We start from the raw sequence: 23174 nt of genomic DNA, 5'->3' as shown, positions 1-23174 counted from the left end.
GTTTAAAGAATGCAGTGGTGGTGTTTGTTTTGTCATGTATATATTTGTAGGTTTTTTTATGATATGTGCTGGTCCAAGAATTACTTATACAGCCATTTTGCTGCAGTGTAATTTTCTTGTATTGGTTGTATTTAACCGTTTTCAGTCTTGTAAGGTAATTAATTGTTTTATATTAAAACCAGTTATGTTTATATTTTTGAATTAGTACGCAAACATTTTAAACCATAGCATTTTAGACGCATCTGGGTTTTTTACCCATGTGTCTGGGTTTTTTTGTAGGTTATCTAGGTTTTTCATGAATATCAGAGTGGCAGCCCTGGTTACAAGTCGTTTTGTTTATTGTCCTACTTCAAAGTACGCTCAGTGCGCAGTGCGTGCACCGTCTCGTTCAATAATTAAACTAATGAAATTTTAATATTAAAAAGTACATTAATACAAGATATAATATTTATATTTGTGCACCTAACAGCTATGAAAAAGCAAATAAATTCTCAGTTGACACTAATAACAGATGTAATCAACATATGGACTTTCTTTTTTCGAAAACAATTAGTAACTAGTGTTTTTATACATTAAAAATTCATGATTAGATCAAAAATAAAAAATAAAAAACAGATAGGCACATTAGTGAGCATACTATATCAATGTTTTTTCAAATGTTTCTTCAGATTAGTCGATGATTTATAACTCAGTTTTTGTTTACACAAATTACAATTAGCAAACTCATTATTTTCCGTGAAAAAATTCCACACAAATAAAGTCTTTTTCGTGCACTTATCCATTCCTTATTTCACTATAAAGATACTAACTACAAAGCATGACAGCCCGCAACATGGTGATACACGGCCAGGACGAACTGCCAGGGGGAGTTCACTGGAATAGGGAATGCCTGACCCAAACGAGCTTATTTTCACGGCCACATGAGCGCCCTAGTCGAATTTTTTTTCTTAGTTTACATCCAATCACAAGAAAGGAGGATGACTCGCCAAGGCGCCATATTGTTTTTTGTCATGCTTGCTTGCTTGTTTGAACAAATATTGTAATAATTTTTATATTATATACGAGTTTTGTTTAATAATGTAGGTGTTTAGAATATTTTGTCATCATGTCAAATAAGTGTTGCGTTCCGGGTTGTGAATACGTGCGTAGTAGCGTAAGGCATCGTTTCTCCGTATATGAAGAAAGCGATTTTAACATGGGTAACCCTTATAGCCAACCCGAAATTTTAAAAATTAGATGACCAGAAGATCTATAGGGATTTCTTCGTATGTGATGCACACTTTGCTGCCGTAGCCCTGGAACGAAGAAGTTAAATAGAGGTTCTTTGCCTACACCTGGTTTGCCTGGTACGTATTGTTTTCGTTTGTATTTTGCGTTCATAAGCATGTTCTTGTAATGTTTATTATTTATTATTTTTACCTACTAATCTGTTCAGATTTTTGGAGCAAATTTTGGAGACTACGTAAGTTACTTATACTTTAGAGCTATATTTGTTTTCTCCTTTTGCGAATAAATAATAATTGGAGTTAATTGTAGGTAACCTTTACAAATTCCTTACTGAAGTTTTTTCAAGAAATTAATTATTTGTTTTAGTAGAGAAATAGACTCTATTAACAGAACTGTATGCATAGTATATATTTTTTCCTGGTAAATGTCAGTCCATATCAAACTTAAGATTATACATATTTTCTTTTATTTCAGAATTTGTGGGAGGAGCCAGTTCTTCACTTGATCAAAAGCATAATGGATTGCAGAATAGCAGCAACCATTTTATTGTGTCACAGAGGATAGTACCTTGCTGTGCACACTTAGTTTATCTGCAAATGTTGAACAGAAAGGTACTTCTTCAAATTTACTTATCCATATTGTATGTTTACACATTCTCAGACCTACCCAGTTTACGTTCAATGGGCTTACATATATAGCGGTTAAATCGTCTGAGATTGTTAACTTAATGCAACATTTATGTTGCATATAATTTACTCATAACACAATTGGGATTTACATGACTTATAATTGCTGGTTTACCTTGCATTCATGATAAAAATTATACAACAAAACATCAAATATAAGTTACCTACATAATTTTATAGTTTATTACATAAGTCTGGTTTATATGGGTACATAACTATTGGCGGATACATACATTAACGTTAATTACAATATTTGTTAGTAGTAACTTAATCCTTGTGCTTGTACATGTGTAAATAAATCAGTTAATTAAAAATTACAGTAACATTAAATCACAAATTATTAGAATAGATTGGTCTCGTTTCGTAATCAATAAAACTACTCACTTAAGTGTAACAAGATAATGAGAATATCATTATTCACCCTTTTTATAGATTGTGTATTTCATTTGGATAGTAAATTTTTATTAATTAGGTAAATAGTTTTAAGTAATTTTTATAACTAGGCTTATGGTTTATTTTCAATTAACATAGGCCTAATGTGTTTTGGTAATGTATCATAGAAGGATAAACACATATGTTGATTTATGTGTACATATGAGTGTGTGTAATCTTTTTTAAGGTAATGACTTTAACAACTTTTCACTGATTTTTTTAAATGAGAATACTGGTAGAAGTTAGGTATTTACGGTTGTACAGCACAATTTTATGTCGTAAAACTAATTTTTGCAAGTCCTGAACATGAACATAAGAAGAGGGGCATTTAATTGCCTATATTATATTATATATTCTTGCTGTGCTTTTAGAAGGGCCTTTTGCTTAAATACATTGACATTTAGGTTAATTCTTGTGACAAAACCCAATTATTTAAAACTAACGTATATTATCCTTTGTGTACTTTCACACATGTGTATATGAACTTTAATACATATCACACACATAGACAGCCATGCCATTGCTACCCTACAATAATTTTAGGGGCTAATAATGTATTGTATTTTTGTTGGTAGAATGTGTTGAAACCAGTAGTGATCATCTGCATGCTGCAGATGTATACATTACACCAGACAGAGGGTTAAGAAGAAAAATTTGTGATGTCGAAGGACCTGTTTCACAACCAGGTATAATAAATACTATTTTCATCGGACAGAAATGTGATGTACTTTTTAGGTCATGTAAGGTTAACACCCCAGTCATCAATAAGATATTTTCATTTATATATTAATTTGTTATTTATGGAGTTTAGCGGTGCATCTAAGGAAAAAAAAAATAAAAAATTGAAAACACTCTCAAATAATAGTATTTATCTCCCTCTATTTATAGCAAAAAAAGGACATACGAAATTCCTATTTATTAGTTCCTGAGAAATTAACGTGTTTTTAAAACACTGCCAATTTGAATCTTGTTTTGCGTGATAGCGTGAAACCAGACTAATTTATTTTTTACGTAAGTAATTCATTTTTTCATAACTTATTCTTTATGTGATTAATATTTTACGTCAGGTTTCGCGCTATCGTACGAAACGGATCGGCGCTATTGCGCCTCCCTGCTGCTAAAAACAAATAAGCATCATGAACCACACGATCAGATGCACAGGATGAATGGTATAACATTCAACATAAAATTTTAAACTTTAACTCACCTATGTTGGAGGCGGGTACAAATTCTTCGCTGCCAGCAAAAAATGATACGTAGTAATTTACGATCATCAACGTAAATAATGTGGCAGCCGCCGCATGTATTGTAACGGTTTGCAGTGTTTAAAAAAAACTAACTTCTTGAGAACTAATAGGAATTTTGTATATGTCGGTTTGTTTGCTATAAATAGAGGAAAGTATATACTATTATTTGAGAGTGTTTTCAAGTTTTTAAATTTTTTTTCTTAGATGCACCGTTAAACACCAAAATACCTCTGTATTTTTAACCATACATAAAATATCTTGTTTCGTTAGTTTTATTTTTAATGAATAAAAAAATGCAGTTTTATTACTTGTAATCAACAGAAGATGGTATGTACACATAATCAACAGTGGTATATTTTTCCAAAAAATCTGAAGTATTGCTATATATATCTCATGTAATAGTTATCATCAACATATGTAGTAATTGATTAACAGCCATTATCGATGCTCAGTGAAAATGTGCAAGCATGTTATTTTCATAAATTTTTTATGTTTTTTAAGGAAATAAGTTAATTTCAATTAAATAACTATATTAAGGCGAAACTTTTATGGCAAAAACAGGTCCCTCTACTTCTGCATGATAATAAATACAGTGATTATGCCTAACACAATATTGTGCATATATAACATTTTTTGGATACTATTTATTGAATAATAATGAAGTATAAATGCAATTACTACAGGGAACACCTGTTATGTATCCATTTATTATGTTTTCTTGCTTATTGTGTAGCATTCTATTGCTACTTTTTTTCTCAATGGTGGCCAATTCATTAATTTTTTTGGCCCCTTTAAGAATTTTATAGCAGGGTTATACTGTAATAACATTGTACTTTGTTCATTGATAGAATCTGAAATAAGTAATTTTTGTTACAGTGATTTTAAGTTAGGCTAAATATCACAGAATTTTTTATATTTTTGAAACATAACAATTTTTATCACTTGACCGAAATGTTGGAAAATGTCTTTCTGTTAGTGTACACATAATAAACTTTCTTGTTAACTATACTATAAGTATCTACCTTGTGTGTTTTCATTTGCTCTATTATTTTTCAGGTACAACTAGAAACAAACCTGCAAATGCTAGTAAAGATTGTGTAACACCACCTCGGCAGAGACCAAGTGTAAATTGTACCACTCCTGCTAAGAAGTTAAGAAAGGGAGTTTTTTCATCATCAGGTAATTTAAATATTTAGTTCCTCTTGGCCATTTATGGTTACCTTATACTTAAAAAAAAAAAAAAAAAACCCTGAGGAAGATATGTAAAATGAACATATGAAGTTGGAATTTCAGAATGGACCGTGGATTATTAACCACATACAGTATAACTGTTCAACCAAGTTAAGATGTTTTACTTCTTAATAAGTTTACAAAAATTATGCACAATATACTATTAATACATAAGATAATGGAACCGGTATTAGATGTGTTGGGAGAATTTCTAAACATAATACAGTGAAAGTCCGTTGTAGCGAATATGGTCTATAACGTAAAGTCCGCTATAACGATAATTGCCATCGGCACAGTCAGTTTTGCATATGCTGCGTAGGATATAAATTTCGGAAATAACGAATGCAGCGTGGGCTCATTTTCGCTATAGCGATAGATTAACACCTGTAATTTTGCTCTAAAACAATGAGAAAACTTCTACAATTTCCTAAATAAATGAAAAGCAGCTTCGCATAATTCCACGCGTCTGGCAAATGAAACAACGCGCATGATGTGGCCGTCTTGGCAACACCGCACAAGGTGGGGCCCCACAGCGAGCATAGCTTGCCTCGCGGCGGCGACGAAAGCAAGACGGCCCCGCTGCGAGCATTACTTATTTAGAATCGCGCCGACTGTAGCCCGTAAATGAGCATAACTCGTCTCTAGTGATGGGCAGAACGGTTCTTTTGACCGAACCGGTACTTTCGGATCAGTTCCGAGAAAGATTCGTTCAGAACGATTCGTTCATCTCGGTCATTTCGTTCTTTTCTGTGAATAGGATCTGGCTCTTTTATCAGGTGTCGTAACTCGTTCATCCTTTAGAGTATTGGCTACGTGTTTGCTTCCAGCCTCCCCTCGTTATCGCGTGACCCGATAACGAGAGGAGGCTGGATCGCGTGGGTGGTTATCTTTATCTACTCTGCATGGGTAAATGAAATTTCAAACGTCTAGTTGTATACTGACTGTTATAAAATTATTGACTGTTGATCGCTGCAAATGCTTCATGCAGTGATTCTATATAATACGGGAGCATTAAATCTAAGAATGTTAGGTACGAAAGTGATCTTTCTTAACTTTAATTTGTAATCGCACTATTATAGCTAGTACTTGAACATTGCTTTTCGTAGCCAGTGAATCACAGTTGCGTATATGAAACAAGATTATTTATATTGTATTACTTTTTAATTTACAAATATTAATATACAGGCTATTTACACTCTAGAGAGAGTAAAGTGTTTACATGTAGACCAACACATTTAGAGAAAAAAAGACAAAAATTGAATACTACTACTGCGATTCAGTATGAAGAGAGAAAAATGAAGTAGGTACATTAATTAACACCTAAATGGTAAGTGTGAACATTTGTAGTTACTTTCCCTGTTATTTTTAATTCATGTTTTTTTTCCCCCCCAAATTTGTGTATGTGAATGTGAAAACGCAATTTTAAACCACTACTTAACAGTTGACATTTTCAGGTATAGATACTTTTCATGTTACCCTATTTTATTTGATCAGTTATCGTTTGCTCTTATGAACATGCTCACGCTGTGATTACTAATTCTTCAGACTCCTGACGTCATGAATCATTTCACGAACGAATCAGACCGGGCGCGTGACCGGTTCTCTCATCTCGTTCTCTCGTTCTCTCCGCGTTTTCGTTCTTCCGAATCTTTCAAGGTACCGGCTCTCAAAGAGCCGGTTGGTTCTCTCGTTCTCTCCGCATTTTCGTTCTACCGAATCTTTCAAGGTACCGGCTCTCAAAGAGCCGGTTCTTTACATCGCGAACGAATCGCAAGATTTCGTTCTCTCAAAGATTCGTTCTTTTTGAACGAATCGTTAACGAACGACCCATCACTACTCGTCTCACACTTGCATCGTAAGCGTGCGGGGAGTTGACGAACACCGAACTTGTCGAGCTCTTACTCTTCTAATCAAAACGAAGCGGCGTCTGAAGATGACGACGAACCAAGTGTCGTATCTGTTCTGTCGAAAACGTCAATGATGGAGGCACTTGACACAATCAGTCGTTTTTATCAGCATACAATGCTTCGACGAATGATTTGATGAACTTCCAAGAGGTCCAGTCGTTTATTTTGTCCGAAAGTCTAGTGAAATCAAGGCAAACGAAAATTGATTTGTTTTTTAAAAAGTGATTTTAATTTTGTGTTATTTTCCAAGGGTGTGTACGAGTGATCATTTTGGTGTTACTAACCAATTGTCGGAAAAATTATTTTATATAATTTGTAAGGTGGTCCAACGTAATTAGAGATTTTTTAATTTTTTTTGTATTCAAAACTCCGCAAATATGCACCCGATATCATCAGCTTAGCGCACATGTCTCCAGCAAACCAGCTGCGGTCAAAGCGACAGGAAGCGGCCGGCATGACCTTGCGTGACCCCGCCCGCCCGTCTCCATGTAAACAAACAGCTGTGCGCTTAGCCACAATGTGCGTGACGGCCGTATCACGGCTACGCGGTCTCATATTTCGTAGTCGGCAAGTGCTGATATAGCTTAAAAATGTTATTTTAGTAAGTTTTATGTATATTTCCTTTACTTTGGTTGTGAATTTCCATAGTAAAAACAAGCGAGAAAATAATAAATTTTATAAATGCTGCAAAAATAAGATTTTTTTTAAATTTTGGCTATAATGAAAATTCGCTATAACATAAACTTTTGGCGCCGTTATAAATTTACGTTATAACGGACTTTTACTGTATTTGCAAGCCAACTTATCTGCCGAATACAGATAATGCAGACACCGGACAAAACCTACAACCTTTATGTTTATGTAAACATGCACAGAAACAATCTATGATTATGGTTTTTTTATTGTTAATTTTAAAAACGGACAATGCTTCTGAGCTAAAGTTCGACACGGACAACCAAAGTTCGGGACTAAGTTTCCATTTTCAATAGCAATGGAAAAAGTGCATAATCTTAGTGAGCGCCAATGAGATGTTTGGTTGTTAGGCATTTATGTTGAAGTGTCAAAACGTACTGAACATTGTTTATTTCCTGTCAATTATCACTTGAATTTAAGGTTTGCATGCGCCCTCCAGAATTACCAAATATATTTTTATTTAAATTGTTACCTCTAAAAAGTAGCTGACGTCTCTAAAAGTTAATGGAACATAGTGCCAACCTGCTGTACTGTTTTTAGTGAACAGAATGTTTCCATTTCGAGGGAAACCATAGGTAGCAAAAAGTGATCCAAGTATCAATATTCGCTGTGTTCTATATTGTGATAGTAAGAATTTTCCAGATTTTTAAAATTGCATTTTCTTTTAAACATCACATTAAACTACAGTAAGTGGGTAACTGTACCTATAGTATTTCTATAATAAATCGGAAAGGTATCAGCATCTCCTGATGACTGGCGTTTGTGAAACTTTTATAAGAATAAAGGAAAGTTTTGATGTAACTCTTGAAAACAGTTTATGTAACTATCAAAATATCTAACTTCCAAGTACATTACATTTAGAGTTTTTTGTACTTATAACATGTTAAAATGTTATTGTTCAAGGAAAGAGGCATACAATTAACAGTTTTTTGAATATGTTATTGTTTTAGTGAGAAAACACAGTGACTTCCTGAGGCAAGTTTGGCTGAATCGTGCAAAAGATTTGACTCCAAAGGCACGTCATTTGTACAAGGTCGCCACCAAAATGCAGAGAAGGGTTGGAGTATTGTCAAGAAGATGTCTGTCATTTAAAGGACGCCTTTCATCTGCTCAGAAATTTGTGGATTTACCTGCTTGCAAAAATAATTTCATCAACTTGAACAGACATTGGCATTCATTGAATCTCAAATAAGAAACACAAGTATTGAAACAAATTACGTAGTAAAATTGTTGCTAACTTAAAGATTGAATGTACAGTATGTACTAGTTTATAGTTTAAACTGTGTTATTATAAATGAGTAACACAAAAAATGTTATTAACACACACAAGGCATTAAATCACAACATGTACATGCAAACATTTTCAGCTGGTAAAAATTAAAATAATAAATATTGGTATGTAGTTAGAAAATCAGTGAGGATTTAGTACATCTTTTTAAGTTGATATTCTAAAACTGAAAATTATTTTATGAAATCGTAAGCATAATATTAATACATTTTTGCTGGTTTTAAGTCGAATATACTACCAGCAGCACAATTTTTGGAGAACTTATGTCGATAAACTATCACTGAAAGAAAGTAATTAGTAGTGATGGGAATTTACAATGTAAATATGTAATAACACAGAAATAAAACCGATATAACACCGAAATGAATGTTGATACACCTCATAACACCAATACGGCAGTTAATACAGCAAATAGTATAATAATATGCAAACTGATAACAATGCATAAAATTGAAAATGTTGTTCAAATGTTACATTTAACGAGTTGTAACTAAACTAATGCATTTCATACTTATAACTACTTTAGCTAGCTTTTGTGTAAAAATATGTGCAAAGTTATATTTTTGGCAAATAAAAAATTTGTCTAATGAAAATCAACATAAAAAAATACCATTAAATCTTGTCCTTATGTCTAGACTGTCTAAAATTTGTAATTGAAAATGTCACGTAATTGCACTGAACAAAACACTTAATTATTTTACATGAGTAATTGTTACTTAAATTTAATTTCTTGTGTAAAAACACAAAACACCAAAGTGACGGTTTTTTGTAACAAAATTGGCATTAAAATAAAAGAGCTTTTTCACATCTCTAGTAATTAGCATTATGTACAATTATTTAATATGATATTCTTATATGATATATGTGTTGAGTCTTTTTTGATGACTGCAGGATTGGAACAGTCGAAGCACCTTTAATAACATTATCATTAACAATTTGTTAATCCCAACTTTGAATTTGAATTGTTTGTACTTAGGTTAGTGTACAATGTTATGAGTGTTCACCTAACTTATTTAGGTACTGTATTTAATGTTTGATAACATGCTACCTGTGTATAAAATAGCAAGACAGTAATGTTTAATGTTTTCTATTGAATTGTGTATTTATAGTGTCCTACATATGTGTTGACCATCAGTGATCAATAAATTATATTTCAATTTGTGTATTTTTGGCATTGTAATTGGATCAAATTCTGATTCTGTTCCCTTTTCCTTGTGATAAACACAAATTTTAAAGTAAAGTACAGTAGCACTCCATATTTACACACACACCCCTCACTCTGATTTTACACTTCCCTACATTTTACATCACCTAAAAAAAATAAAAAGACTAACTAAAAAAACTATTTTTGGTCCCATTCTGTTTTTCAAATAAAAACTGCTCGCAAAGGAGCTTCAATTATAACAAACATTTTATGCTCTGCTTATTTTGTGCTGTTTTTTAATTAGTATAATAAAGGTAAATATATGACTAATATTAATTATATATATACATACATATACACACATTTGTTATAAAATAAAATTTCTTATCATGCTTTAAATTATATGTAATTTAATTTTTTCTGTGATCTGACTGAAGTTATCAAGAGATTGTTTAATAAAGTGGTAAGTAACAAGTGAATTGGTAGAACTTGTGTCAATATTTATTGTAAGTGAATTAGATTTTATGAAATAAAACCGTTTTATGACCGTAACTTCCATGAAATTTGTCTGTGAAAATATATTAAAATATAACTTGAAGTTGAATGAAAATAAAAATTAGGGGCAAAAGCATGTCCTGTTCAGACTTAATTGTGGTGGAATTTTAAGTTCTTCTGTTGGTAATGGTTGGTAACTTTTAGCACCTTTTTGTGTTTATTAAAACATTTTAGTTTTGCAGGCGAATTGTAATTTATTATTATTGTGCATTCTTTTACGGAATTTAAATTTCCCGCCGCAATTTAAATTCAAATGCCCGCCTTTTAAATTTTAGTTTACTTCACGGCCACAACGGCGCTAGTGTAGCGTTTTATGGTTCTGATCTTATACGCTTGAGTGAGCGTTCTATATCCTATTACTGTTCTGTGCGAACTGCAGTGAATGTTGAACTGATTGATACTGGTTGTATCAGGCGGGCATGAGAGTATCAGAGGTAGAGAATTACCAGCCGTGATAAATAATGTATCAGAATCTCGTTCCGGTCGAACGGTCTGCGTACGCGGAGCTTTGTTGCCTCCTGGGACCGTCTGATACAGAAGTATCAGAGACTTGTAACATTGTACAATGCTGTATCAGTATCAGGTTGGGACAGATACCGAAAATTGCTGTAACAACCCACCTTTACCCCCAAGTGACGTCACGGCGTGCGGCGGAGGAGGGGAAATAAAAGCGCGCGAGCCCGGAATGGCCTACCTCCTATTTTACTTACCTTGACTCAGCGGCTCTATCATCTAAACGTGAGGTTGACGTTTCGAATCCTGGCAGGTACGAACTTTTTTTTTGTACTTGTAAAAATAAACACGATCACGTAACATTTCAAAAGTAATAAATATATTTGAATAATGAATGCAAATAAAAGTATATTTATTAATTAAATTGCAATTTTCAGGTAAGGACATAACTAATGGTCAATTAGGTTAGGTTAGCTACATTATCAATACTTTAAAACTTTGTGGACGGTTGATTTGGTTAGGATAGCTACATTAAAGATACTGTGAAATCATGTAAACTGTTTCCTAGCGCTGGATAGCTACATATTAAAAAGTTATTTGCTAAGCAACCATTAAATTATTTTACAGTAATTTTAATGTAGCTATACTTACCTAATATAACCAACCATCCACTAAACAGTCTATGTGGCATTTTTATACTGGAGAGAAAAAACGCGCGCTTAAAAATAAAAAACATCCAGGGGGTAGGCGCTCCCGATCGGCTAACTTCGGAAAGGATCGGCATTTGCGGCCAGTTGCAGGAAGGTAGCATTGCTGTCGCTAGACTCTTGTGACACTCCGTACTACAAATGGAAACGAAGCCTGGTGTACTTACTGGTTTGGGTCCTTTGGAAACCTAAAAAACGACTTGGAACAGTTTGCAACGTTATAATTATTGCAGCCGAACATTGAACAAATCTTTCCTGCCATAATTAACAACCACTCGTTCAAGAAATTGCAATTTTCACGCACACAAAATACCGTCACCAGCCATTCACTTTACACTTCATCATTGTTCTAGCAGTACACGCCGCTAGAGGCGCTGACATCCGTGTCTCCGTTTTGTTTGGTTACTTTCCCATATTGTCCTTATACTATATTTGGTAGAGGTGGATAATCTTTGACCACGAGGTTGTCCGTAGACGAAAACAATGGGGAAGTTAAATGTTACAATGTTGAGGTATCTTACAAAAGAAGATTTTAGAGTTTTGACAGCAGTAAGTACATGCACATATAAATATGTATATGTAATTTTTTTTGGAGCCCTTTTACCGGAATAAACTTAATTGTGGATCAATGTTCATTTATCACCGCACAGCATTATCTTGCTGTTAACTCTTACCGCTTAGCCCCTTATTAGACAATACTGTCACATACTGTCATGGCTGGACCCTTTAATTCTGCATAAGTTGGTTTGGCTTTATGCTTCATCTCTTGGTAAGAAACAAAAGCATTTGTTGTAAATATAAACATTTGCAGAATGTGTTATATTCATGTGCAATGCGAAACTTTTTTTGTTGTTATTTTCTATAGTAAGTGTAGCGACGTTTCGTGTGAAGAGAAAATCCAAATAAAATACTAGTTTGGAACACTATTGTTCGATAAATGCTGTTAAGTATTTTTAAAGTAGCTAACTATTAAAACAATTTCACAGTATTTTAAATGTATTTAACCTAGCCTGCAGTTAGTTATTGGTAAACTACTTGAACTATCACAATGCTGTTTATAAGATCGTTAAATAAAGTAAAAAGTCACGGCAATATTCTTACATAGGGGCTTTTACGTAAAATTAAAATAAAAAACCGAAAATTACGTTTTTAAACACTAGACGTTCCTATATTAACCTTGAAAACAGCATTACAATATTCATACTGGTTTCAGAGAAATAACTGTTAATAGGTTCCATTATAGTAGCTACCCATGAATTGATGTAACCACTGCCTTTTTTTTCTTTTTCTTTCCCATGTTTGTCAGTGTGTGTATTATAATTAGGAGAAATTGAGTTAATTTGTGAAAGTGGTCATTTAACTTAGGTTAGCAACATAAAAAAATACTTCAAAACAATGTGGATGATTGGTTAGGTTAGTATAGCTACATTAAAAATACTTTGAAATCAGGTGGATGATTGTTTAGGTCAGCCAGGTTCCTAAGATTTAATGAATAATTCCTTGCTTTTTCCTAAATAATTTTCTGATTTAATTGTCTTTTGGATGTTGGGTTGAAGGATTAAATAATAATACTGGAAATATATAATATAATAATAATATAATAACAATATAATCCTATATAGGGCCATTCCATACCAAAATGCTACAGTTTAACTTTGTTTATCTGTGTGGGGAATCAAGAGTAAAATTGTTAATTAAGTTGGCAATATTTTTAATATTGATAATCAGCTGATGCCTTTGATTTTAGTGCAGTGACCTTGTTGAAAGTTTATACTTTGCTGCAGCATTCTCAATGATAGTAAAATAATTAAATTGCTTCAATATAATAGCTGAAGTTTATTTTGATATAATCTGTGTAACACCCGTTACCAAAAACATATAAATGTTTACATAATAACTAAACCATAACACTTATAAAATTAATGTCTAACAAAAGTGAAGTTATGTCTCTCAGTAGCATTTTGATTACCAAAGAAAATATTAATATTGAAATTTAAGGAGTAAAAATATGGTAACGGGTGTTACAAGCACTATTAACATGTTGATTTTGTGTACAGAAGTTGTTCAGGTACCATATTATTGTACTGGAAAACAAAAACTTAACCAAAAAGAATTTTGTAGATGTGTTATGAAACCAATTCTTGTTTTAAATGGTTAGTTGGAATTTTATCTGCCAAACTGTCCCACAATAACTGCCTCATGAACTTTCACAAGCTATTTAAATTATAAATGTAATTATAGTAAAGTAGCTTACCTTGGATTATTTTAAGTAATATGTGTAAAAGAAAGTGTAACACTCTCCTGGCTGTGTATGCCAAAGTTGTGTGTTTCAATTAAAACTAGGTAGTAACATGAAACTTCTTTTTCATGTCTTCGCTTTAGTCTTTAATACCTCTTAGTTTATTTTGCTGGGAACACTTTAATATAATATCTTTGACACTTGTGTATCAACCATTCCTCACCTAAACTTCAACATATACAATTCAGTTTGTCCTTAAAACAAATATACTCAACATGTGTAAAAATTTAAATAGCAGTGCTAATATAATAGTTGTAAATTTACAAAAAAAAATATTCATGTATTTATTTAGTATTTTGAAAATGTTTAACTGTTGCAAATTTTACATTTTTTGGGGAATGGCACCAATTGATAAAAAAATATTAATGAAGGCACATCGTGAAAGGCTTAAAGCTGATTTGGATAAATGGCGACAGCAACTCCAAAAAGAAAATGAACGAAACAAACGAAGGAGAGCATTGAGAAAGCTGAAAGAAGAGGAAGATGATCAGTTGTTGAAAGAAAGACGATAGAAGGTTTTGGAAAGTGAGAAAACATCATAATAGAGCTAAGAACTCTACTGATAAGGAACAGATTTCTCCCATAGGCAGCTACAAATGCTCACAATCATTAGGGAAAGCGGTGAAAAGACTAAAAAGAAATTTGCCTAAAAGTCCAAGTAATAAAATTGCTGTAGTTAACAAAATGGCTGTAGAAATGGGCCTGAAAAGATTAAATACAGATGGTATCAAGGTTAAAAAATATCGCAAGGGAACTAGGATTTTGCCAGAACACATTCAGTGTATAAAGGATTTCTATACCAGTGACTCCATTAGCAGACAGGCTCCAGGAAAACGAGATACAAAGTCAGTGAAATGCCCTGAAACAGGAAAAAGAAAACATGTACAGAAAAGACACATGGTGATGACAGTAAGTGAGGCTTTTGAAGAATTCAAAATCAAGCATCCAAACATAACCATAAAAAAGTCTTTTTTTTCTCTCTTTGTCCAACACACGTACTTCCCTTGTCTGAAATGCCTCATAACGTTTGTGTTTGCAGGGTGGCCAGCCAACCGGGAAATCGGGAAATACGGGAAATAGCCAGGATTTATTTAAAAAACCAGGAATACCTGGAATCAACCAGGAATTTTTATTAGAACCGGGAATTTTTTTTATGAAGTAACGATCGCAATAACATACGGCTGTTAAAAGCCTATGATGCATAAACTTGAACGTGAGCACGTTCACCACCCGTCGAAGCACGACAGTATGCTCGTGAGCTATATTTTGTGAAAGTTAATTAGTTCATATTGCATTTAAAAACTTTTGTAGTACGTAAGAAACCGTTAACAATTTAGACTTCCATACTTATTATGTTTCTGTATTCAAAAGCAACAGCATTTTGGCTGAAAATGTTGTTGTAGAGTGGTAGTAATTTCTCGCACGGCATGTTGGTAGCACTAGTTTTGTATGTATATTATTTTTTTTTTACTTTGCGCTCATGTTGTTGCGTCACGGTATCACGGATACTTTTCTCGAGTATTTTTAAAAGTTTAGTTGTGCGGGACGTTGTTTTGAATTTTTTAATCTAACATGTAATTTGCTCAGACTATCAAAATGTCAAAGAGTTCGGTCACCACATACAATGACAAATATACGGAAGAGTTTGAATGGGTGGAGAAAGATACAAAGTGCAGGACAAACGCCATTTGAAATTTGTGTAATGTTAAAATCAATATCGGTAGCATGGGAAGAACAGCATTTGCCAGCCACGCAAGAGGGGCAAAACACGTGCGTTTGGTGTCAAGTAATTTTGGTGACGTGAAATTATAAATTTTTTGTTGGTGGTAGGTTTTGTTTTAAGCAAGTTCATTGATTTAATTTTTAAACCTATAGTTTATTATTATTACTTATTAACCTGCAATTGGGCTTTCACCCGGTGGCAAGAACTCCCACTCACTCCCCTCTCCCCCCCCCCCCCCCTCCATCAGCTTTCTCCTCAGCTCCCTCCCATCCCTGACCTCCACCATTTCCTCCCCCAGCCCATTCCACTCCCTCCCCGTCCTCACCAGGAAGGTGTTCCGCCCTCTCTCTGTCCGCCTCCACACCTTCTGGAGCTTACATCTGTGGTCTCTTCGTCCTCTGTACTCCCCTCTATGTACTTTGCTTCCCAATTGCCCCCATCCCCCTTCCCCCTTCAGCACCTTGAACATCCTGACCAACCTTTCCACTCTTCTTCTCCTCTGTAACGTTTCCCACCCCAACTCCTTAATCATTTCCGTTGGGCTATGCAGTTTCCCATCCTGCCCCTCCCTCCTTCTCCACATTCCCATCACCCACCTAGCCGCTCTGCGCTGCACCCCTTCCAGCTCCTTCACCTCAGTCACCAGGTAGGGGTCCCAGACCGCCGCCGCATACTCCAACATTGGCCTGACCAATGTGGAGTATGCCTTCTCCTTTGTCCTCCTCCCAGCTCCCTGCAGGGTCCTACCAAGCAACCCCAGCGCCTGCCTTCCCCTCCTGACCACCCCCTCTATGTGCTCCGCCCATCCTAGGTCATTTTTCAGTGTCACCCCCAGGTACTTATATCCTGCTGCCTCTCTTATCTCCTGCCCCTTCCAGTAATATACATTTCGTGTGACGTGTCTATTGTTTAACGCCAATAAAACATCATATTGTATGTGCTTTGTGTAACAAAAATGCAAATTGTCAGGGCCGGTGCAAGGTAAATTGGCGCCCTAGGTGAAAAACCTTAATGCCCCGCCGGACACCCCAAAAAAAAATTTCCTTGCCTCAAAATACATCACGTAAGCCTAAGATTTTGTCAACAATCAAATGTAAGAAGGTTTTTTTTTTTTTACTTATTACAAATTATAAACAGGTCACTGTGGACTTTAAATAATTACTTATATCAATATAAACATTCTAAACTGTTAAAATATCCATTTTCATCTAGTTTCAATAATCGTTAAACATATTATATCAGCTGTTATGTGTCGTGCTGCGGCGCCCCCAGCTACTTGGCGCCTTGGGCGGTTGCCTGGTTCGCCTATATGGACGCGCCGACCCTGCAAATTGTATGCAAATATTGATAAAAACCACCCTTGAAAAAACCTGGAAAAAACCAGGAATTTTATTATCCCAGAAGAGTGGCCACCCTGGTTTGCAAATATCACAGCAATATTAATTTTTTGCTGGATGGCATTTCTAAAACAAACTTTTCTTTCCTAAGAAACCACAAGAAACGTCTGGAATACATTTGTTGTGATTTGTCTCACGAAAATTGTGTTTGGGGGAAATGCTCAACATGTTCACCCCGAAAGATCACTGACCTTACAGCAGAGTTTTATTTTGATACAGCTTTGACTTGGAAGCAGTGGACTGATAATCAAGGTGGAATCCAGCTTACCATCATCAAAGGAACTTTAGCAGAAGCTATCGAAGAACTTGATAAAAAGATTTCTCATTTTAAGATTTACTGTCATGTCAAAAACATTCAAGAAAATTATTTCGAAACTTGCATGGAACATCTGAAAAAGAAGGATTCTTTAGAGACATATGCCATTGTTCAAATTGATTTTGCTGAAAATTATTCACTGACGTATCAAGATGAAATACAAGCAGCTCACTGGAGCCATCAACAAGTTGCTATCTTTACAAGTTGTGTTTGGTTGTCTAAAAATGAAAAAAAATCATATGTTGTTGTAAGCAATGATGTGACCCATAGTAAATATTGTGTGTATACTTTCTAAAATAAAATTGTCCAAGACATCAAGAAGAACTTTTCTTTTGTTGACAAATTAAAAATATTTAGTGACAACTGCACAGGTCAATTTAAAAGTAGGTACACAATGTCTGTAATGTGCAGAATGGAAGAAGAGTTACACATGACACTTGAATGGAACTTCTTTGCCAGCAGTCACGGAAAGGGAGCTGTTGATGGAGTAGGTGCAACAGTCAAACGACATGTGTGGATGACAGTAAAAGGAGACAGAAGAATTCACATTGAAACTGCTAGAGATTTCCATGATCACGTAAACAGGAAAGTTACTGGAATAGAAAAATTTTATGTTGACAAGACAGAGGTGTTACAGAATGAAACTGTACTAAATAACTACTGGAAAAGTGTTTTTCCAATTCCACAAATACAAGCAAGTCATCACTTCAGGGTGTACGATTTTAATAACATTCTAGTTGGGAAGACATCATCAAGTTTGATGTCAAAAGTGACAATTAGAGCTGAAATTGATGAATCTGATTTTGAACCATCTGTATCTGTGTTGACAGAGGTTGGGTGTCGTCTCCATTACAATGATGTGTACTCAGATTCAGGCAGTGAGGAAAATCCTGAAAGTTGCCAGTTTATAGAAACTTTTCCTATTGCTAGCCCAGGAGATATACAGTCTGGTATGTTTTTTTCTAATAAATGTTCCAAGCTTGCGAGGTCGCAATAATTCAGAAGGAACTGTATATAGATATGCTGCAATTTCTCAAGGAACATAGATGATGAAAAGTGTTTGTCAGTGATGTTTTTGAAATCTCATGGACCAGACAAAACTGTCTTTATTGCCGATGATGGAGACATTACATATATACATTTCGATCAAGTAATTAGTAAATTACCAAACCCAAATGTACAACCAAAGGGTATTTTCACAATTCTATACAAATTTAAAAAAAAAAAGATGTGTTTGAAAGAGTTTAGGTAGACATTTACTTGTAGTAATAAGTCAGTTTATAATTCTGTTTTGCTATTGTGTAATTTTTAATGGAAACTTGAGCATATTAGTGATATTTCAGAAATCTTGTGAACTAGGCTAATGAAAATTGTCATTAGAAGGATATTATATGTGTTCATTTATTTTAATTACTTAATTAGTAAATAACCAAACCAACCAAATAGTATACATACACAATGATGTTGAAATTTGGAAAAGATTTGATAAGTTATGTTTAAAAGAATGAGTAGCTGTATATAAATACACCAATCCCTCACTTAGCACGACTAATTCGTTCCTAAAAATGTTCGTGTTAATCGAAATCGCGTATTCTGAAGCATTAGTCCCCATAAATATAAGGCTAAATTATTTAATGTGTTCCAAGATGTGTAGGGAAGTAATCTTTACATAATATAAATGAGTAGAATAATACTTGAAAATGCATATCTCATATCATTTATCTTTTTAAGCCTACCACCGAATACGTTAGATAAAGAAAACATGCACAGTGTAACGGGAGATAAGTGGTAACATATTTACCGTCAGTCAGCAGTTGGATTGCCCGCCCAGGCGTGACCTTCAACACGCGCGTGCGTCTGTCTGCCTGCTGTTGCAAGCAGCTGGATCCTTTGTTATTACGTTTAAAACTTAACAAAATTAAAACTCTTTTATGAAATTAAGAACCGGTTTTATATAACTTTAAAACACACAGCCATATGTAAACATTTAATTTGTTATGCACACCTCTTATAAAAGCGGCTATGTAAACAAATCAGTTAACAGATAAACAGATTTAGATTTTCCCTAGAGCACAAACATAACATTAAAATACAGTAAACTCCCGGTATATCGCGGAATCGGGTATATCGCGGGTCAAACCATGTCCCCCAGTCAGAAATGAATAATAATAATGGAATAAATGGTTGACAGCCGATTAGGATAATTTTGCGTTGTAACTAACAAACTAAGCATCGGGCAGAAAAAAGCCTAGGCGTAGAAAATGTCCGCAGTAAAATTCTAAACAAGATATCTCCGTACATTATTCCTCTATCTTGTAGGGTTTTCAAATTATGGTCCAATCCAGCCCAGTGATATTTTCTGAAACACTAGTTCTTAACGTCGCTTTATCTCACAAATGAAGCATCGGACAGGGGACCTGATAAAGCCCACCGTCCAGCGACATTATCCAGCGTGACTCGGCTGGGGATTGATGTTGGATAGGCTTGGTTGTCGGCAAGCGCTGGGTAGGGAGAGGCTAGCCGAGAATATGGAGAGAGGTAGAGATTAGAGCGGGCAGAAACACCAGGGGGAATGGGGGAGGGAATGTGTTCACGCAGCACACAGGCAGAGCATGAGTCACTTGACTGAGCAGCGTCGCTGCGTACAAGGCAAAATCAGGTAGTCCGGTGTTTAAAATTCCACTCCAGAATCTTAATTGGTACTTTACTGGACATCTGTATATAAATGTTTTGTTACAACTTAAACCTACAGACGTAATATTATTGGGTAATTCATTGTATTATACAAGTTCATCTTTTTACTTTGGTATAATGTTTTAACATTAAATAGTAAAGTAAATCGGCTAGCGTATTTTTAAGCTTTGCCCAGGAATTCCCAGTGGTCCAATATTTACGTGAACCATACTGTACCACTTTTGCCGTGAGGTAGTAAACAAGTCCCGGAAATGTTTATGTGTAGCTGTTTATGTGTAGCGGTCTCCCGACCTTTAAACAGAGGCTGGGGAATATAACACTTGCCGATCCGAGCCACACACACTCAGCAACTCGACACAGCGTTTGGTGAAATAAGTAAAGACAAAGTTTAACACGGTTTTTAATACGGCGTCACTGATTGCGCTAAAATTAAATTGGCGCAATTTTTGTTTCCCACATATGACCATTTATAATTTACTGTAAGCATGGATAATAAAGTTTAACCACTTGACACGATAGACGATTCTTTATTTTTTATTGTACGAATGCTAGAATCGTTTTTTTCCTGTATCTGCGGCCTGCTTCTACAAAAGACAAGCTATCTGTAAGTAAATCTAGAATTTTTATTTTGTCAATCAAACTCGGTACTTTGCGATTCATATTCGGTTTGAAGTATCACTACGGCCTTTCTTTTTAGAAGACTTTGACCACAGAATCGTGTGTAACCGCACACACTGCACTTACTTTGTTACGGACACTGACGAAGCAGATACTGTAGCTAACACCACGAGACTGGCAGCAGCAGCTTGTGTGCCGCACATGTGTATGGCGGCGTGTGGCGCGCTCGTAGGCCGTGCGACAAACTGTGCGCGGCACGCGGAAAAATAAAAACAATTCAACATTTAATATTTATCTTTAAAATTTATTATTTTTATTTTTTCACCCGTGTTTAGTGGAAACTGCGGATGCAAAGTCCGCACAAAGGCGGGCCGTCTATACTGTGCGTGCTTGCCGACCTATTAGAACACAGGCGGTGTTTTATGCCTTTTGACCTTGGTCACATCGAAACATCGCGGTTATGCAACAACGCGGGTAAAAGTTATGTCCCCCGACAACCGCGTTAAATAGGGAGTGTACTGTGTGTACAATATGTACATATACAAAACATAAAAGTTAGTTAAATATTTTCTGGGGTGAAATTAACACTATCATCTTGCTTTTTTTTTAAAAAACGTGTCCAATTTCATCTGCTTTGGTTTCTGTACGGTACGGCCTGGTCTGCAGCAGGGCATCAACGGTACGGCCTGGTCTGCGGCCGGGCATCAACAGTACGGCCCGGTGTTTGTTTATCTGCGTGCGCATCTCTTTCCCCTCACATTCCAAACCACTCTTCCCCCCTCGAATTCCATACCTGACGTCGCGTCGTTTCCGAGATTTTTTTTAGCCTGTGGCGATTTCGTGCTAACTGAAATTTACAGACGTGCTATTCGAGACTAGGGCAGTAAAATTTACATCGTGCTAACTGAATTCGCATTAATTGAAGACGTGCTATGCGAGGGATTGGTGTATTGCTGAAAAGATGCATGTTAGCTGTAAATCTTTATCAAATCAATGGTTAGAACAATCATATTAATTTTATTTATTTATTATTACACATAACACATAGTTTGTGTACACTTTAAAATTAGTTAACCTTCTTTTACTTGAGATTTACATTTACAGTAAACTCTTGATTATCCATGTTAATTAGAACCCACCAATGTAAAAATCCTGGATAATCCTTTTCATGCTAAGAGCCCTCAAATTTGGATTGCACCATATATTTGCCTAGTAGAATTCTGAGCACAAGAGAAGTCTTTGTATTTTTTCTCAGCTATTGGAATGTAAACCTTACAGCACTGCCCCCCTCCTCTTCCCCGCACACATGTATTTCTCCATCTGCTGGAGAGGCCCCCCCTTCTCCCTCCTTCCTTGTATTTAATTTTTTTTTCCCTTGGTGGAAAGTTATTATTTCTTCTCAGTACCGTGCCAGTTAGTCACGTGACCATAGAAAAAAATGGTTGGTGGGAGGGAGGGGGTTGCCAGGCAGACAGGGGCAGGCTGAAACAAACCAGGCGGCTGTGAAGCAGCTTTCATCAACGGAAGCTGTATCCACAATAGCTCAAAAGGCCCAAGATTTTGACAACCTTGTCAATGCTATTAAAGAGAAGCTCATAATCACCTAAAGTAAGAGAGAAAAAATTAAAATTTTAACTCTGGTCGAGGAAGAAAACTGCATCAGAATTTAAAGTGACTGAATACATGGTTAGAAAGGCACACCAGTTGCGTCAAACAAGAGGCATTTTGTCTATGCCTGAGCCAAAAGAAGGAAACAAAGTTCATATTGATGTATTAGAAAATGTCAAAGCTTTTTATGAGGATGACAAATTTAGTAGGATCATGCCAGGGACAAAAGATAAAGTTAGTATTGCAAGAAATGTCCATATTCAAAAGCGTTTAATGCTCTGTAATCTTGAGGAACTGTACTCAGCTTTTAAAGAAATGTACCCTAATGCCAAAATTGGACTATCAAAGTTTTGTGAACTTAGGTCCAAGTGGTGTGTAACAGTTCAGTTAATCAAAGAGGAGTTCATTCAGTATGTGTTTGTTGCATTCATCAATGAATCTGGATAAAATAAAATTGAAGGAATTAACTAAAATGTTAATGTGTGAAGATGTAAAAAGAGAATGCATGTTAAGAATGTGTGATAAATGTCCTAATTCTGACAAATTGGATGATTTATTTAAAACAACACTGGAAGACTATGATGATAAAGACCAAATAATATTCAAGCAATGGACAAATACTGTCCGGAGCCAGCTTCAAACAATGGTCCTACCATTGACCGAGTGGCGAGTACATTACACTTTTAAATGAAAAACTTGAAACCTTGATACCTCATTCTTATATTTCAAAGCAACAATCGGAATACATAAAAAAGAGGAAAGAAAATGTATCCCAAAACGAAGTGCTTTGCCTTATGGATTTTTCTGAAAATTACGGATTTATCCTTCAAGATGAGATTCAAAGTTATCATTGGTCACATATATCTTGCACACTACATCCAGTAGTAGTTTATTACAGAGACAATGATAGCTCTTCTGTTTCACAGCAATCATTTTGCTTTTTATCAGAT

At 35.1% G+C, this 23174-nt stretch overlaps 1 protein-coding gene and 1 long non-coding RNA gene across 3 annotated transcripts in view; both read left to right on the top strand.

The window, feature by feature from the left end:
* Window positions 1–625: 625 nt before the first annotated feature.
* Window positions 626–8748, top strand: LOC134527166 (uncharacterized). Its single transcript, XR_010074110.1, has 5 exons — window positions 626–1346; window positions 1702–1838; window positions 2921–3031; window positions 4649–4771; window positions 8373–8748. It is a non-coding gene; the product is annotated as an uncharacterized LOC134527166 (long non-coding RNA).
* A 3150-nt stretch (window positions 8749–11898) lies between these two features.
* The window catches only part of LOC134527165 (serine/threonine-protein kinase RIO2), a 93947-nt gene continuing 82671 nt past the window's right edge, over window positions 11899–23174 (top strand). The window contains exon 1 of one of the 2 annotated variants that reach the window (XM_063359560.1): window positions 11899–12118. In XM_063359560.1, coding sequence (XP_063215630.1) covers window positions 12053–12118 — 66 coding nt within the window. In that variant the 5' untranslated portion in view covers window positions 11899–12052. The other variant, XM_063359561.1, reaches the window with a different exon arrangement.

The sequence above is a fragment of the Bacillus rossius genome, chromosome 1 (genome assembly GCF_032445375.1).
Source record: "Bacillus rossius redtenbacheri isolate Brsri chromosome 1, Brsri_v3, whole genome shotgun sequence".
NCBI lineage: Eukaryota > Metazoa > Arthropoda > Insecta > Phasmatodea > Bacillidae > Bacillus > Bacillus rossius.
Note: the sequence above shows the minus strand (reverse complement) of the source record. Positions and strands in the feature narration are given on the sequence as shown.